Below are 17,394 nucleotides of genomic sequence, written 5' to 3'. Positions count from 1 at the left end.
TGATCAAGACCCTTCACATGGATTCCCCATGTGGTTTAGGCCCCTCACGGCATGGTGGGAAGTCTTGGCTTGTCTACATTATTTTACTTTCTTGTTAATTTTCTAGCATATCAACTAATGAATAATTATCCCTGAGATTGAAAAACAAAACCAAACACAAACTTTGACCCTAACTTCAAGTGCACCCCATGTAAATACAGCAATAAGCTAACACACTCAACTGGAAATACATTTGAAAAGAAAGAAATATGACAAATGCCATGATTTGGATCATATGTAGAATTTAAGAAACAAAACAAACAGGAAAAATAAAAAGACAAAACAAACAAACAAAACAGAACCAGACTCTTAACTAGAGAAAACTGATGATTACCAGAGAGGAGGGGGGTGGGGGCATGGGTGAAATAGGGGAAGGGGATTAAAAGTACATTAACCTTGATAAGCACTGAGTAAAGTATAGAATTGAATCACATTATACACCTGAAGCTAATATAACACTGTATTTTAACTATACTGGAATTGTTTTAAAAAGAGGAAGCCAAAGAAAAATAAAAATTTATTAAATGTTAAAATTGTGCTATTATTGCATAATGTTTGTACAAGGATAACAAAGGACAATTTGCATAATAAATATTCCTATTCTTTTTTCTAGTTAGTACAATAATTGAATAGCAACCATCAGTGAAGTGGGACAAAAGAGAGCTATTATCATAAACCTTAATGTGATCTTTCAAGGAGATGTGATTACCTTCTACCCAGACTCCACTTTTGCTTTTCATTAGCCTAATGTCAAGTGCCTTTGTTGCATTCAAGTGTTATCTAGTTGGCCATATTCCACATAAAGGGCAAAGAAGAGTTGTTGTTGTGTTGTTTTGCCTCAGCTGAATTTGTGAGAAACATGGCTCTTTCATGGTAAAACTTCTTATGAAAAGAACTGGACAGAAGAAAGGTCTTGATCTAACAAAATGACAAAAGATGTCAAATCACTTCTTAACCTTTAAAATAAAGCTGCCAGTGGCTTTACCAGCAAAAACAGGTTTGGCCGGGAATAGCAGAGCAAGCTACAACAAAACTGAAGAGGCGCTCTCTAATAGAGGATAAGAGGAAGTTGGGAGGGCAGTTATAAACAAAAAGTCCATTGGAGTAACCTGGGAATTGAAGTATAGTGGCTTCTCATTGGCTGAGTTGTGGCTGTCTCCTATTGACTGGGCTCTTGCTGGGTGAGAGAACTTTTCTTCCTTCTTCAGGGATAGTGAAGTAACAGCTGAAGCAGGACTGACCTTGTTAGGTCACTGAATTTTACGTCTGAAACTGCTATACCACTGTACATTAATTATACTGGAATGAAAGTTTAAAAGTAAAATAAAAACACTTTTATCTTTTAAAATAAGTTAGTAAAGTAGTACTGACTTGAGGGTTCCTCTCTTCCCATTGGATGTGCAATCAATGATGAGTGGCAGGCATGAGAGCGCTTCAGTAGGCCTCCCAACTCCATCTTGAACAAGGTTTCCTTGGTTCACCTGGGTGGCTGAGTAGCTTAAGTGGCCACCTTGGGCTCAGATCATGATCTCAATGGTTCGAAAGTTTGAGCCCTGCATCAGGCTCTGCACTGCTAGCTCAGAGCCTGGAGCCTGCTTCAGGTTCTGTGACTCCCTCTCTCTCTCCCCTCTCCCATTCATACTCTGTCTCTCTCAAAAATAAATAAATGTTTAAACATTTTTAAGGTTTCCTTTTATCGATTTTTACACTACTTACAACGGTGTAACTGAGTTAACATCATCTTTCCTCAGGCGAAGGTATATGTTCTTTCATGCCAAAAAATTTTCACACTCCTAGTAACCTCTGCTAATCATGTTCCTCCATTCTTCTTTTAATACAATATAAGACATAACAAGAGGTAAGTTTATCTTAGACTACTTACACTATTTGTGGTTGAGGAATGAGGAAAGTATAGACACACACATACACACGTATTCAGTAAATTTTGTGAGCCATTCATTTTAGTCAGTGGCATCAGGATTAATTTGGAAGAATTACTAAATCCAGCGTTGAACACAGTTTTTCATTGAGAAACAGTTATCCTCCAATTTATTTATACTGATTGAGGTATTTATAGACCAAATCTGGAGATCTTAAACAAAAAAGCAAAGTTCTTATTTTGCTCCAGAGGGAATGACAGTGTGCACTCCCATCCCTTTTCTCTGCAGTGTCAACAGAAGAGTGGCTTTCCCAGTGCTGTATAAAGACAGAACGCATTGCTCTGTGGATTACAACACACTGGCTCTGAAATATGGAGGAGACTTATTTGTTATGCCAGAAGATCCCCAGATGGAAAGATTCCAGGCATAGTAAGAGATCCTTATGAAGTTCCTGTGTGCATTCAAACTTTAATAACCAAAAGTATGGGTTGCCATAGAAATGATATAATAAATTAATTTAAAAACAATTTCTTAAAATTCAGAACCACTAGAATACACAATAACAGCAAATGAAATACTGCCTAGCAGTATTATGAACTATTATTTGTATGCCTGGATAGCATTTCATTTACTGCTCACAACAGCCTTGCAAAGTAGGAAGTGTTTCTATACTTCATATATGAGAATACTGAGGTTAAGAAACTAGCCCAAGTCCACCAAATAATGTGAGCAAACCCTAGATCAACTTGACTGCAAATCTTGTTTCTCTTAGGCAACCAATTTCAATTCTTTTTTTTTAAATGTTGTATTTATTTTTGAGAGAGAGAGCGAGAGAGTGAGAGAGCAAGCAGGGGAGGGACAGAGATCGAGGGATAGACTGAATCTAAAGACAGATTCCAGGCTCTGAGCTAGCTATAAGCACAGAGCCCGACGTGGGGCTTGAACCCATAAACCATAAGATCATGACCAGCCCCGAAGTCGGATGCTCAACCGACTGAGCCACCCAGGGGTCACTCAATTCTATGACAAAAAGTTAAAACAACCAAAAAAATTTGACATCAGAAAAATGTGTCCCAAAGTTAGAGAAGCTAAAATTCTATTAAGAAAATGTATATTGTAATATTCAATTTATAGGCTGTATATTCTGCTATGATGGATTTAATGTGTTCAAGGTAAAATACTCTGAAGAAATACCAAAGGAATTTTCTGAAGGTCTTAAGGAACATTATTTGGTTTTGTGGTTTATTCTTCTTTATCCTTCTCTCCCTACTTTTCTTCCTGCTTAACTTTTTGAATTCTCCAATTCTGTATAGCTTTTGCATAATATTACTGAAATGATATTTTGGAGATTACTTTTAATTGCTATTCTCAAAGTACTTCTCTTACTGGGAGACAAAACTCATGAACAGTGAAGAGCATTTTCCATTGTTTCCAAGGTAGGCACACCCACTTATGTATTCTGTTACACTAACTCTAGGCCATTCATTATTGGTACTAGAATTATTGAAGTTTTCTAGCCCCTGCTCTAATAATAATATATTAAAGTTTCCCAAGTCAGCATCTAAAGGGACAGGACTTATGTTTAAAAGGGAAATAGGGATACACTCACATGCAGTTATGAAACATTTTACAGAAAATAGTCACTATCCTCTGGTAGTTTTTAAAAATGTAAATAATTTGTATATTTATCCTCTTTATTTTCACCTTCATAGAAAAACCTTTAACCTAACAGTAAACAACAAAATATCTCTTTCTGCTAAGCAAACAAAATGAGACTATTTAAACATCAATAAATTATGTGGTAAAATTCCTAATAATTGTTCTTACTTTTTAATTTGCTTATAAAAAGAAAAGTTTATGTATTACCTTGACTAATTTAGGTCCTCGGGCATATTAGTAAATAGCAACATGAACATAATTAGCTGCTTAACAGAATTTCAAAAGTAAACATGATTAAAAAGAAACTATAAACTTTTTTCTTCTTTATAATTATATTTAATTAAGTAGTTAGGGTTTGTCTTTGAAAAAATTTCTCTGTGTTTATTATTCATTGAATCTGCTACCCAATGAGTACAGGTGAGGCAACTTCCCTCCAGAAAAAACAAGAATCAGTAATAACAAAGCTCTGGGAGGAAAAAGATTAATGTTAAATATGCCACATTGACTTAGTTATTTCATTCGCAGATTTTAAATATCTTCTATACCTGTGTTTACTCACCCACAAGTCCTAAAAGAATGTAGCCAATAATGAACAGTATGAAGATTATGCAGCACAGAACATCTGTACAACTCCTAAAGACAAAAAGGAATAAAGAATTAAAAGGGGTCCAGTGTGACATTTAGTGAAAAAATATGTGAAAGGGGAAATGATCATTGTGATAGGCCGTTTTATATCCGGTAATTCTGAAAGGTATATCAGATGTATTTCTGTAATCAAAGACTTCATTAGCAATGGAGTGGTCATCGTTCCATGATTAAAGAAGCTTCCCTAGAATTCTTCACATTTATTCTCTCTTGGCTCTTTATTTGTTAGATATTTTTGGAGACTGGAATATAACATCAAGCAATATTTTTATTTGAAATTATAATTCTTATAATTTTCCTCATCATGCCTCCCCAACACAAGACATAGTAAAAAAAAAAGTAGCCATTTTCCATTTCTCCCTTTCTCCGTTTTCTTTCTATACACATATTTAAAGCATACTATTTATTAAAGGATTGACTACACAATTTTCTATGGGGAATAGAGTTGCAACTACACTAACAATAATGTACATAATGCATTAAAAAATGAAATGGCTCAAAACTGTACTTTTACCAGCTTTTCTTTAAATTAGATACTCTCAAATTAGGTTTAAAGAAAATCTGGCTTGATAGAGACTCAGTGATTTGCTAAGGATCATACATCAAGTTAAGATCCAGTAGAGATACTCAAGGCTTTCAACTAAAATATTTCCTAGTCCTACTATTAGATCCTGTTCAGCTTATAACTAGTCTGGAAGACCAAAAGCTATATCTTAAAAATAAAAAAAAAACAATACATCTATTCTCTATTTGAAACTTAATGAAAAATTTATTAGTAATGAAAAAAGATCAAACTCTTTGAGAGGATTAAAAGCTGCACATGAGACTTTTCATAGCAAACACTCCTTGCTCTTGAGGCATATGGATATACGCTCTAATATTTTAGCACAGGCAGGTTGAAGTTACACACTATTTTTTGTGATGGTAGTCGTAAAAATAACGAATAAGAATTGTACAGTAACAGACACAATAATACCTTACATTGATAAAGCCTTACTACATCTTTACTGTTTTCACATACATTGTGAGTTTCTTAAGAATACCTTTAGGGTTTTAGGTGAGTTCACTTATTTAAGGTCCATGACAGAGAGGTAGAGAGAGGGTAAGGTACACCAAATATCTAGGTCTCCAATGCCTAACACTTGTCATTTAGTAATTATTCTAATATTATTTCAATTTTCTGAAAAGCCTGAAGTTAGCTGTATCTAAAATTTCTCACATATTCCTATTGCTGCAATAGGAAACAAATCTTTCATAGAGAAAGTTAATCATGCTCAATCCAGAAACAATCATTTGCTTAAATCCAAATTCAACCCAGGAATTTTAAATTTCATTTGATCTAAGAATTATGAGAACAATAATAAACAGGGGAGAAACAAGTGCTCTAGCTTTCTTTGTTTGACAATGACTGGAAAGCAAAAACCCACTTGGGGGTGAGTATCTGGTTCACATGCACCCTGACATATCCTGTTCAAGATCAGGCTTTCATCCTGTCAGAGTGGTGTTAAATTGAGAGCAGTTGTTAAATTAGTGTGATATCTAATAAGAAATGTCTGCAGGTAAGGAACTAAAGGAGGGAAAATTAGAACGCTAGTGTGCCTTAATTAGAAATCTTGGAGTTGCCAAAGCCCTTGTGTTTAATAAGAACTACCAAGAAGAGGGAGAGTGGATGTGACCAGAAGCATCAAGCAAATCGGCCATCTTGTAATTATATATCTATGTTTGTTTTTTTTATGTGCTTAGTTTTTTTATATTTTATATTTTTATTATTTTTAATATAAAACAATTTATTTTTTAACATATGCAATTATGTTCCATCATTTACAATACAGTAGTTACAATGACACTCCAAACAGAAAAGCAAACTAAAAAATCAAAACCCCAACTTCTATTTCATGTAATTAGACTTATACAGAAATTAGAAGGTTAAGTACCAACGAGTTAATCACCTAATTTCACAGCTATCTGAAGTGGCAATCGTTATATAGCAGCTTATCTATGATACATTCAAGATAAATGATACAATTTAGTTTTCTTCATTCATCTTTCTAGTATGTTTACCCCTTCTTGTGCTTGTGACATAGCATTATAAATATGTAACATAATACTATGCAATGTTAGTTTATTATAAACAAGCATGATAGTACATATTATATGTAATGTGAGTATATAGGTACAAACAGATATACTTGGCCATAAGTATTATACGTAATAATTATATTCTTATTATTACATAGTATTATGTTACATATTTATAATGCTATGTCACAAGCACAAGAAGGGGTAAACATACTAGAAAGATGAATGAAGGGAACTTACCAATGTCAAAGGACAAGGCACAAAGAAAGCAGAACCCAAAAGGAAAATTTTTTAAGACTAAAACCCGTAGTCATCAGGTACTGGCACTGACGAATAGGTATTAGTTGGAGTGTTGGTCCCATTTAGGTTTTAAGCTATGATTTCTCTCTCTTTCTCTCTCTCTCTCTTTTGGTGCCAAGGACAGGCTACAGCACGAGGGACTACTCCAGGCCCACACAACCATCCCCCAGTCTCTCACCACAGTGGAATAACATTTCTCAGTAATTAACACTTTCAGGTGTTGGAGATTATATTCTGAGACCAGGGAGGATAATGTATTCAAGTCTGCTGTGCTTTTCTGGTACACGGCTCTGAAGAAATAGTAGACCATACCCCCTGGCCAGACTGCTTAATTTTATATTATTTAAACACAAAAGAATGTTGAACCAACAAAACTATGAATAGGAAATTCAAAAAATCTCAAAAAGCAGGGGAGTTTTTCTAGATAAAACATTCCTGTTTCTGAATTTATTCCTGTAGTGATTTGATTCCTTTTTTCTATTTGTGTTTGTTTGTCTTTCATGGAACAATCTATTTATCTAGGTTATCTCCTGCCTAAAGCAAAGGGATGAAGATCAGTATGCTAGCCATCATTCAGTACTAGTAAGGAGGGTGAGCTTACGGGCCCATATATCTTCCTCCTCCCTGTGCAGTCATGGTCCAAACCACTGATGTGGTTGCCACTGGGTAGTGGTCCAGGTTCTCTTTATTCATCTTCATAGCCAGTCAGAAGTGGATTCAGGTGAGCATCATGAAATAGAGTAGATTACCATCTCCCCACCTAAAAGGCTTGGACCTGATACAGAGATGAAGGTAGGCGACAAAGAACCCTGCTGTCTTCTGCTCTCCTGGTGTAACTTCAGGAAGAGGTTTACTACTGTCACTCCCATGTTCCGGAGCGCTACAAAGCAGGTGAGGGACTTCCACAGGTGAGCTGAGACCTCCTCCCTGTCGTTGTGTGTACTTTCAGGAAATTACAATTACTCGCCATTTTTGCCCATTAATGCCTTTCTTCCTTTCCTCCGATATACGCCCTCAAGGGAAAAAAATTACCATTTAGGAAACTATAGGGAGCAGCTGGGTGGCTCCGGTCATTATCTCACTGTTGGTGAAATGAAACACTTCTTGGAGCTCTGTGCTCACGGTGAAGCTCTGTGCTCACGGTGAAGAGCCTGCTTAGGACTCTCTCTCTCTCTCTCTCTCTGTCTCTCTCTCTCTCTCTCTCTCTCTCTGTCTCTCTCTCTCTCTCTCTCAAAATAAATATTAAAATGAAAAAAGTAGGAAACTATTGGAAAATTGAATTTGGACAAAATATCAAATATAACTTGGGCACCATTTTGTGAGTCAGGAACATAGCAAAAGCTTATTTCAAATTTTTAGAAGTCATAGCATCTTATTGTTCATTTCTTTTGATTTCAGAGCAACTGCCACAATTCTGAGTGTTCTATAGGAAAGTAGTTTTTTTTACCACATCTTCTTTTTTTTTTATAATAGTTCATTGTCAAATTGGTTTCCATATAACTCCCTGTGCTTCTCCCCACAAGTGCCCCTCACCATGACCATCACCCCCTCACTCCCTCCACACAGATCAAGGGAGACTACTGAATACTAAAGATGAACCATGGACTGAAAGGGGAGGAAAGCAGTTTTTTATTTTTATTTTTTTCTAGTACTTATTTAAATTCCAGTTAGTTAACATACAGTGTAATATTAGTTTCATGTGTAGAATTCAGGGCACATCACTTACATATAACACCCAGCGCTCATCACAAATGCCCTCTCTAATACCCATCACCCATTTAACCCATCCCTCCCACCCACTTCCCCTCAGTTTGTTCTCCATAGTCGAGAGTCTGTTTTCTGGTTTGCCTCTCTCTTTCCCCCCCTATGTTCATCTATTTTGTCTCTTAAATTCCACTTATGGATGAAATCATAAGTGTTTCTCTTTCTCTGCCTTATTTAGATTAGCATAATACTCTCTAGCTCCATCCACATCCATGCAATGGTAAGATTTCATTATTTTTATGGCTGAGTAATATTCCATCATATATATATATATATGTATATATATACATACACACACACACACACACACACACAACCCCATATCTTCTATATCCATGCATCAGTCAATCAGCATTTGGGCTCTTTCCATAGTTCGGCTATTGCTGCTGCTGCTGCTGCTGCTGCTATAAAAATCAGGGTGCATGTATTTCTTCAAATAAGTATTTTTTTTATCCTTTGGGTAAATACCTACAAGTGCAATTGCTGGGTCATAGGGTAGTTCTATTTTTAACTTTCTAAGGAACCTCCAAACTATTTTCTAGAGTGGCTGTATCGGTTTGTATTCTCACCAACAGTGTAAGAGGGTTTCCTTTTCTCCACATTCTCGCCAACACCTGCTGTTTCCTATGTTGTTAATTTTAGCCATTCTGACAGGAGTGAGGAGATAGCTCACTGTAGTTTTGATATTTATTTCTCTGATGACGAATGATGCTGCACATCTTTTCATGTGTCTTTTAGCTATCTTTATGTCTTCTTTGGAAAAATATCTATTTGACTTCTTCCTATTTTTTAACTGGATTAATTCTTTGGGTAGAGAGTGATGAGTTTGGTAAGTTCTTTATAGATTTTGGATACTAGTCCTTTATCAGATATGTCCTTTGCAAATATTTTCTCCCATTACAAAGATTGGCTTTTAGTTTTGTTGATTGTTTCCTTCCCTGTGCAAAAGATTTTTATCTTCAGTCCAAATAGTTCATTTTTTGTTTCCTTTGCATCAGTGACATGTATAGTAAGAAGTTGCTGTGGCCAAGGTCAAAGAGGTTGCTGCATGTGTTCTCCTCTAGGATTTTGATGGTTTCCTGTCTCACACTTAGGTATTTCATCTATTTTGAATTTACTTTTGTGTATGGTGTAAGAAAGTGGTCCAGTTTCATTCCTCTGCATGCTGCTGTCCAAATCTTCCCACACCATTTGCTAAAAAGACTATCGTTTTTCCATCAGATACTCTTTCCTGCTTCATCAAAGATGAGTTGACAATTTGTGGGTTGTGGTTGTGGGTTCATTTCTGGGTTTTCTATTCTGTTTCATTGATCTATGTGCCTGTATTTGTGCCAGTACCATATACTGTCTTGATCAATACAGATTTGTAATATAGCTTAAAGTCCAGAATCATGATGCCTCCAGCTCTTCTTTTCTTTTTCAGGATTGCTTTGGCTATTTGGGGTCTTTTGTGGTTCCATGAAAATTTTAGGATTGTTTGTTTTAGCTGGGTGAAAAATGCTGTTAGTATTTTGATAGGGCTTGCATTAAATGTGTGAATTGCTTTCGATAGTACAGACATTTTAACAACATTTGTTCTTCCAATCCATGAGCATGGAATGTTTTCCCATTTCTTTGGTGTCCTCCTCACTTTCTTTCATAAATGTTTTATAGTTTCAGAGTAAAAATATTTTACCCTTATGGTTAGATTTATTCCTAGGTATCTTGTGGGTTTGGGTGTAATTATAAATGGGATTGACTCCTTGATTTCTCTTTATGCTGCTTCATTATTGTTCTATAGAAATGCAACAGATTTCTGCATGTTGATTTCATATCCTGCAAGTTTGCTGAATTAGTGTATCAGTTCTAGCAATTTTTTGGTGGAGTCTTTTGGGTTTTCTGTATAGAATATCATGTCCTCTGCAAATAGTGAAAGTTTGACTTCTTCCTTGCTAATTTGATTGCCTTTTATTTATTTGTGTTGTCCGGTTGCTGAGGCTAGGACTTCCAGTACTATGTTAAATAACAGTGATGAGAGTCGACATCCCTATCTTTTCTCCAGACCATAGAGGAAAGCTCTCAGTTTTTCCCCACTGAGGATGTGGGTTTTTTTTTTTAATGTGGCCATTATGATGAGGTATGTTCCCTCTATTCCTAGTTTGTTGGGGTTTTTAAAATCATGAATGGATGTTGAACTTTGTCAAATGCTTTTTCTGCATCTACGGAGAGGATTATGTGGTTCTCATTCTTTCACTAATGTTGTGTATTACATTGATTGATTTGCAAATATTCAATCACACTTGCAACCCAGGCATAAATCCCACTCGATTGTGGTGAATGATTCTTTTAATGTACTGTTGAATTCCATTTGCTAGTATCTTGTTGAGAATTTTTGCATCCATGTTCATCAGGGACATTGGCCTATAGTACTCCCTTTTAGTGGGGTCTTTGTCCAGTTTTGGAATCAGGTTATTTCTGGTCTTACAGAATGAGTTTGGAAGTTTTCTTTCCATTTCTGTTTTTTATAGAATAGTTACAGAAGAATAAACATTAATTCTTTAAATGTTTGGTAGAATTCCTCTGGAAGCCATCTGAGTCTGGATTTTTGTTTGTTGGGGAAATTTTTGATTCTGATTTAATTTCTTTGCTCATTATTGGTCTGTTCAAGTTTTCTATTTCTCCTTGTTTCACTTTTCATAGTTTGTATGTTTCTAGGAATTTATCCATTTTTTCCAGATTGTCTGATTTGGTGGTGTATAATTTTTCATAATATTCTCTTAAAATTGTTTGTATTTCTGTGATGTTGATTGTTATTTCTCCTCCCTCATTTGTGATTTTATTTATATGGGGCCTTTCTCTTTTCTTTTTGTTTAAGTCTGGCTAGAACTTTCCCTCCATTTTATTATTATTTCAGAGAACCAACTCCTGGTTTCACTGATTTGTTCTACTGGTCTTTTAATTTCTATATCATTTCTGGTCCTGAAACTTGAAGTCAATTACTGAAAATGTGTTATTTTTAAAAACTAAATATTTAATTTGGGTAATTATAAGACTTTCATGACAGCTCTAGAAATAACTGGGTGATACCAGCTCATGGTTGAAAATCATTCTGAATCATATTTTAGCTAGAGGCCTCTCATAACTGTACCTTTACCTAAGATGGGTTCATTTTTACTTTCATAGAAAGCACTAAGAGCCACTGTACTAAACTAAAATGAGTTGCATCCCACCAGGTCCCAGAAAGAATAGTGAAAGAGAAATATGTTCCCAATCTCTCTCTCACCTTCCATCCAAATCAAAGCCCAACTTTTTCAAAACAAGATACTCACATTCACATTTATCATAAAGCTATTCACAACTATTTAGATTGAGCTGCCCTGGTATAAAAGTAGTTTAAAAGTTAAACAATAGAAACACCATTTCTAACATATCTATTTTTCCAAATTGTAATATGAAGAATATGACCCCAATTATATATGTATTTGCAGGTTTTCTTTTCCTTCTTATCTGGAACCCACAAATACATTATTCCTATAGTAACCTCAATTTAAATCCTGGGAGTTTCCTTTGACTTTCCCTTTCTTAGCTAATCTTTTATATTTAATTAACAAATTCTCTTGACTCCTTCTCTCTGATGTGTCTTTCACCTACCCCTTCTTTTCTATTCCTGCTGCCTGGATTCAGTACAAATTCTCTTATCCTCTCTTCAAGCTATTGTCATAGTCTCTTAATTGGACTCCTGCATATAGTCTCTGCTTGATCCAATTCGTTCTGTATATCACTGATTATCACTGATACATGATGATGCGATTTTATTGTTTAAAAAAATGGCAGTGACTCCCCACCATCTATTTAACAATTTCCAAATGTCTTGGCTTGATGTTTAAGAACCTACAAGTTCAATCTTAGTTCAAGCCCCAGACTACCTTTCTAGCTCTACCCCTACCATCCTCTCAATATGCTTCAACCACCGTGGGCTTTTTCACTTCCTGAATACACGCATGTACTCTCCCTTGACTATACTCAGGGTTCTCTGCTAATGGCCACTTTAGATTCCTCCTTTTGGAATAACCCATATGTCCCAATTTGCATTGAACCGCCAAGGTTTACACCTATTGTCCTGGTGTAACCACTATCAATGCTCCCTTTTACTCACAGAAGTGTCCCTGTGTGGATCTCCAACCCATCTACAAAATCCCTCATATGATAGGATTCTTTTCCATTTTTAGGGATATCCTATTATATACATAGATATATTATCTAAGGCTAGTTTTGTGCTACAATGGCTTGGGTAGTTGCACTAGAAACTATCTGGCCTGCAAAACCTAAAACCTAAAAGATTTGCTACCTGGACCTTTATGGAAACCTTGCAGACCTTTGACCTAGACCTAAAGTCCTCTGTGGCAGCATTTGGTACAGAGCCTTGTATGTTACAGAAATACAACCACATGAATGATCAGTAAGATACACCTCTTACTGCTGACAGGCTAATGTATCATAAGTAGCTTCTTGTGAAGTTAAAAGTGCTGTGTTTTGGATTTCAGAGTTTTGGAGAGGAGAATCCTTATATAGTGATAAGCTGCTAGGGATTCAAATTTTTTGGTCAAGCTTAAGCTTATGACTTGGACATTACTGTCTCCTTAAGTAAAATAAATCAACATCACTCTGTCTCTCTGTCTCTGTCCCTCCTTCTCCCCTTCTCTCCCTTCCTCCTCTGTTCCACACACCCCATGAGATTAAATTAGGAGGTAAGAAAAGAGTTTTGTTTGTTAAATGCCTATTTCAGTTTCACACCAGTTCTTGCTCTCCCAATGACTGTCATTCTGCTTTCTTTTCAGGGACAGTTTTCTACCATCATTCAGAAACTGATTCATTTACTGGTTTCTTTTCTTTGTAGCAGATGAAATTCCAATGATACCAGCCATTCTGAAAGGTCATTAATATCAAGCATTAGAGTGAGAATGAAAGTCCTAAAAGTCATTATTCTCTGACAGATCATCCATTTGTGTTTAATGAGTCAGTTTAGGGACTATCCACTGCCTGTAATACCAGTCAGATGATCACCTCCTACTCTTAAGTTCTTGGTGTCACCTGGATACATCTGTCTACAACATGGCTGCATTTATAACTCACAATTTAGAAACATTGCTTCTCTGTGGTTCTGATGGCACATGCACAATGCCATTAAAGTCATCTGCTACCTCTCAGAGTCTTACTGCAGAAGTCTGTTCCAGGAAATAGAAGGACTGCTTGACCTCCATGAGGCTTTATTAAAGGACAATGCACTTTGGGGCCACCCTCCGAGCTTCACTGAGATACAGTTGGCAAACTTTAGAGTGTGGCATGAATTGAACAGATCATCTGAACTGATGGTAATGAGTCAGCCAACTCAAATTTTGGGCTATTTAGTTAAAAAATGTTTTACCTCTCTTCCTACACTCTTCACTATTAGTGGAGATTTTGGTAATTTTGTGAGAGAAACATTCCTTAAGTGCTTTTGTTTGAAGGGGTTAATTACATCTTTTCCACGTGCTCCCAGCTTCTCTTCTCCCCACCCAGACACCTTGTCTAAAAATTTTATATTGTTCTGTTCCCACAGCTTTAGATTATGTCATATACTGTGTGTGTGCATGCACATACATGTGCACGCAGGTGCACATGCACACACATGTGAAAGTTGAGATTTCAGAAATAAGTTCTATTTGCCATTTCTACAAGGATAATAAGAGGTTAAAAAAAGTATCTTGAAGAATTATACTATTACTGGAATCAGGAAGCTAAAAATGAGTTTTTAATGACAAGAACATATTATTTTTCAAGTGTTCAATCTTAATGCAAATTTTTCAAATCTCAAAAAAAAAATTAAGGAAATTTTACATCTACCTGAGAAGCTAATTCTAGCATCCAATCATTAGGAAAGGAGAGTTAATTTTGAGAGATTATTATTTTTAACATATTTTAAATTTGCTGGGATAAAATATACCAAATAACTTGATATCCTAAGAAATTATAGGATGATGTTGATAATGTCTTTCAAATTTATTAGATCATATAAGATGATATTTAGATCGTAAAAGCTTCTCTACCCTCAGTGGATAATCTTTTCTTCTATCCAGTTTGCATTTGGGTTTCCATTGCATTTAGAGAGTAGCTTTTACTGGCTGTAGGGTATATTTTCTACTTGTAAAGGGAAATAAAAACTCATTTTTTTATATAGAGAAGTTTAAGTGATATATAATGTCTATATAAATGTCTCTTTTGTTTAAAATGGGATAAGGTCAGACATAATTGGTTTTACTATGTTATTCATCACCTTTGTAAAACTTGCATAATATTTAAGAATCTGTCAGAAGGTGGAAACCACTCAACAAATTGCTAGTAAAGTGAGAGCTGGATCATAGTTATTGCTCACATGGCATGTGGCATCCTGGATAAAAGGCACCACACAGAAGAGGTGTTAGGAGACCCAGCTTAGAACAGCCTTGGACCATTAATCCAAAGTTATCAACTAATCTTAAAGATAACACATATTAGTTTAAAATGCTCTTTAATCTTCTTGGAATAGGTTAGACTCCTTACTACATAGAAATTCAGGGTAGTTGCTCAAAATATTTGTTGAAACAATGAACTTCTGAAAATTTTTATAACTGGGACATCTATTGAAATTCAGCTATTAGAATTATTAGAAGACATGAAGTTTAAAGAAAATTTTATTACCAAAAGCTAATATTTTCAGTAATTAGGCATGCACATTAAATAGAGATTACTATCTGTCACCAAAACTTTTAATAATAAAAAATAATTGCTTACTGATGATGGGAGTCTCAGAAAATTGCATGCCCTTTGAGCTAGTAATTTCTTTTCTAGTAATTTATACCATGGAAATATATATAAAAGAAGCAAGAATTTATTTTATAGGGATTTAAAACACTGTACTTTTTAAAATGAAGAATAGATGAAAATAATTTTTAGAACAGTTTTATGAAAACACATTCTTAATTATTCAGTAAAAAGTAGATTATGGAACATATTAGTATGGTTATAAGTTTTTATAAAATGTATATAAATGCTTAACAAGACAAAATAATATACAAAAAATGTTAGTGGTCATTATCTCTGGGTGATTCTATTTTTCCTCTTTTGCTTTTTCTTTTTTTTTTTTTTCAAGCTTCCACAAAAAATACAAATTGCATTTATAATAGACACATAGCCTACATTTTACAACCACAAATAGATTGTTGACTTATCTCATTATATTAATTTCTTTCTGGTTCCCTCAAACTATGTTTAAAAATTGATCTTCTATTTTCACTTTTTTCTTGATAATTATTGATTAAAATGCAAAACATATCTCTTGGTAGTCTTCAAATCAAAATTGGTATTAAAAGTGTGTGGGGGGTGAGGGTTTGTCTTCTGATTAATCTTTCTTAATGCTCAAACATTCCTAAGTGGGAATAGAATTGAAAATATGCATCCATAAATGCCTTATTAAAACATCTTACAAATCACAACTACATCAACCAGTGAACATAATGATCTCATGAGCTATCTAAGATACAGACCCCGAGTTTTTGTTTGAAGGATGTCATAAAATGAAAACACAGTTGGCCTTTAAACTTTCATTAATCAAGTCTTTATGATTTGATGTTATGCCTATTTTTGTCATTTCCTCTATGTATATTTAGCAAATCTGAATAATAAAAACCCCTGTTAATTATCTGAAGATAATATTTAGTCAGTGATCTTAAACCTCTGTCTCTGCTTAGAATATTTATTACCTCCACACTTACCCTTAACAGGGTGTCCTATAATCATCCTACTGCTTTCAGAGCATGAAATAAAAATTTAGTTTGGAAATTAACTTAGCAATGAAATCACCTCAGTTGTAAAACATCTTTATACTTATAATTGTTTGGGTGTCCATTAGATAAAGGAGTAAAGTCTAAAATAATTTTAGGTAAGAGTATGCAAGGAAATAGGAAGAGTAGTCTCCTCAAGAAGGGGAACCATGTGTCTGGGAAGAAATAAGGGAGACGTACTTTTCACATATAACCTTTTGTAACTTTTAAATCATGAATCAAACATAAGAAATAAATAAATTTTAAAAGAAAGTTACTTAATTATAAATTTGGCATCATTTTAGAATAAAAATAACCTGAGAAATAATGTCAACTATTAACCATGAAAATGAATGGGGAAAAGAAATAAAATTAATAGAAATTATAAACCATAGGGCTATAAAGTCATTTAGAATATACCCTAACTAATATTCTTTATTGGGATTACAGATCTACACACTCATCTTGATTGAAAGATTGAATTTTGGCCATTAATGATTTAAATCACACATGCAGAAAATAAAGTTTCTCCATCATAAAAATTTTTCACTTGTTTCTTTTACCAATTATTTCACTATGCAGAGGAAAACAATAAATGTAACATGACAAATTTGGTAGCTAACTGGACACTATATTAGCACGCTGTTGGTAAATCTTTAATGTAAGGTGGGAGGTCTCTACCAGTTTTAGAAAGAAAACAGATTTGTGAAATGGCATAAGAAGAAATAGAATTTTTTATGATTTGTCCATAGAAAATAAGCACAGGCATTCAACACATGTCTATTGAATGAGTAAGTGAAAAGGGTTATCTGAACATTAGACATCAATACTTGTAGACATTTTCAAAAATGTACAAAAATGCTGTGTCCCTCTGTTCTCAAAATGTTCAGCAAAATGGGAAATTCCAACCATTTGTCTAGACTGAAGTAGTATACAAATTCCTTTCTTTTCTGTAAATATTTGCTAATACATTTTATTCTATAAGTTGTACATACTACAACAAAGCATTGCTAGTAAGAATAGGGTCATAGTTATTAATTTTAAACAGGACTTAAACTTTTATTTTAAAGTAGTTTATTGTCAAATTGGTTTCCATACAACACCCAGTGCTCTTCCCCACAAGTGCCCTCCACCATCACCTCCACCTCTTTTCCCCCTCCCCCTTCCCCTTCAACCCTCAGTTCGTTCTCAGCATTCAATAGTCTCTCAAG

The 17,394-nt window shown here is 34.8% G+C and overlaps 1 protein-coding gene across 1 annotated transcript in view; it reads right to left on the bottom strand.

Annotated features, from left to right (window-relative positions):
• Positions 1–17,394, bottom strand: part of SLC44A5 (solute carrier family 44 member 5) — a 197,332-nt gene that overhangs the window by 113,638 nt on the left and 66,300 nt on the right. The window contains exon 4 of the mRNA XM_029945813.1: positions 4,138–4,211. Within this exon, the coding sequence (XP_029801673.1) occupies positions 4,138–4,211 (74 nt within the window). The remainder of the gene's footprint in view (positions 1–4,137; positions 4,212–17,394) is intronic.

This window comes from Suricata suricatta, chromosome 8, assembly GCF_006229205.1.
Source record: "Suricata suricatta isolate VVHF042 chromosome 8, meerkat_22Aug2017_6uvM2_HiC, whole genome shotgun sequence".
Classification (NCBI taxonomy): Eukaryota; Metazoa; Chordata; class Mammalia; order Carnivora; family Herpestidae; genus Suricata; species Suricata suricatta.
This window is presented reverse-complemented; position numbering and strand designations above follow the sequence as displayed.